A 1,767-nucleotide genomic window follows, 5' to 3' on the forward strand; every position below is an offset into this window, starting at 1 on the left:
TAATTTCCATCAAATAAGTTATGCAAGCAATGGTTTGGATAGTCTTGCCCAAACCCATTTCATCAGCAAGAATTCCATTCAGATTGTTATTGTACTGTACAAGGATACCAACCACTCCAAACCACGAATCTGGTATTCCTTCAGTTTGCCATTCACCATGATGGATGCCTGCTGAGTAACCTTCCACAGATGGATGTACTACTTTTGATGTTTATTGGTAATTTAAAGCACATGATTTGTTTACTTTTTGCAAGAAAATTGAATTCTATTTTGGTGATTCCTTTTTGCTGCTACTTAAAGCAATAGATTGCAAATATACTTGCTTGTATTTAAATCTCAAACCCTCGGTTGACATAAAACATAGGCAAACACTACAATTAAATACATGACATTGTAACTAAAACTAAAAAAAATTAAAAAGAAGAAAAAAATCACTAATTCCACAATTGTGTTAGTTATTGTACATCTAAAAGACATTAAAAAGAGCTGCATACATCATCTTAGCTTAGTCTATATCCATGGAATCCTGAAGCAGAATAAATTTCATATTATATACGGCAATAAGTCTTTAAATTATGAACACTATTCTCAACTTCCACTACAAACCTCAAATCCTCGGGCATTGTCACTTTCTCCCATATCTGCCTCATCATCAAAGTGCCGCCGTCTACTACTCGCAGGTGGTTTTGGTAATTTTATTTTAACCCTTACACTACCACCACCAGGATGTTCTGATACTGTAACTCCACTCACTAAAATTAGACAAAGAAATAGAATTAATGATTTACTAAGAATAAAGGTATTTTCTCTAGATTTGATGGGAACTAAACTGGTACCTGAGGCCTCATCATCAGCTCCATCTTCTTTAGAGAGCAGCTCAGACTCAACTTGGGCTCGTGCTTGGCGGAATACACCATAGAGTGTCACAGAATAGTTATAGAGATCTGAGTCTTCCTCATTGTAAGTTTGAGCATTGGAGCACATAAGATTAAAATCTTTCTCTAAGTCATCGAGAGTGGCATACTGAATTCACAAAATGACAAGTTTTACTTAATTTCTAAACGCTCCTTAAATTAAATAATAGATTTCAAAGTGAAAATGGATATAATCATAAGCATTTACCTTGTTATCTGTAATGCGCTGGTTTAGTTTCCTGATGTCCATGGGTTTTTTTATCACCTCATAATATTCAGGGAGAGCTTTTTTAGCAGGCAACTTTACAAATGGTTCAGCAATTGCAGTACCATTTCTAGAAAAAGAAAACAAACTATAGATTAGATTTTATGTTAATTGACGCTAGTACACTAGGTTTTATAACTTGCTTACTCTGTATATTTCATGACAATATCAATAGCACAACGCATAGCATGCTTCACGTTGTTAGGCACTTCCATTTTAGCTTTTTTGCGTGACGAATGGGAGGAGCTATCTTCTTCCCTGTGCTTCTTTTTGCGTGACTTTTTTTTGGACTTCCTGTGACTACCATCAACTTCATCCTCCTCCTCCTCTCCCTCTTCGCCTTCTTCAGCAATTGCCTGAATTTAAAAAATAATGAAGTTGTTGGGTTGTAAAGAAATGGATGCATATATAGTACCATATGTAACAATCAGAGACCTGCAAATTTCGCGTTTGAATTTCAATTTTTTCGCGATTAAGTTTGTGGAATTTCGCGTTTTGTCGCGTTTTCGACCGAATTTGAGGAAATGGACTCTATACGTTCAAAATTTGGCTCGAAACTCATCGGAAACATATTTTCTTAAAATTAGC

The 1,767-nt window shown here is 35.4% G+C and overlaps 3 protein-coding genes across 6 annotated transcripts in view; 1 reads left to right on the forward strand and 2 right to left on the reverse strand.

The window, feature by feature from the left end:
• The window catches only part of LOC113204150 (uncharacterized), a 59,845-nt gene that overhangs the window by 48,044 nt on the left and 10,034 nt on the right, over nucleotides 1-1,767 (reverse strand). The window lies entirely within an intron of this gene.
• LOC113204176 (uncharacterized) overlaps nucleotides 1-1,767 on the forward strand; it is a 33,961-nt gene that overhangs the window by 27,088 nt on the left and 5,106 nt on the right. The gene's annotated exons all lie outside the window — the stretch shown is intronic.
• Nucleotides 197-1,767, reverse strand: part of LOC113204188 (ATP-dependent helicase brm) — a 17,475-nt gene continuing 15,904 nt past the window's right edge. The window contains exons 17-21 of the mRNA XM_052267935.1: nucleotides 1,327-1,535; nucleotides 1,123-1,249; nucleotides 837-1,023; nucleotides 607-752; nucleotides 197-526 (exon numbers count right to left, since the gene is read on the reverse strand). Coding sequence (XP_052123895.1) covers nucleotides 506-526; nucleotides 607-752; nucleotides 837-1,023; nucleotides 1,123-1,249; nucleotides 1,327-1,535 — 690 coding nt within the window. The 3' untranslated portion in view covers nucleotides 197-505. The remainder of the gene's footprint in view (nucleotides 527-606; nucleotides 753-836; nucleotides 1,024-1,122; nucleotides 1,250-1,326; nucleotides 1,536-1,767) is intronic.

This window comes from Frankliniella occidentalis, unplaced genomic scaffold (genome assembly GCF_000697945.3).
Source record: "Frankliniella occidentalis isolate FOCC.00 unplaced genomic scaffold, Focc_3.1 Scaffold4, whole genome shotgun sequence".
In the NCBI taxonomy this organism is placed as follows: Eukaryota; Metazoa; Arthropoda; class Insecta; order Thysanoptera; family Thripidae; genus Frankliniella; species Frankliniella occidentalis.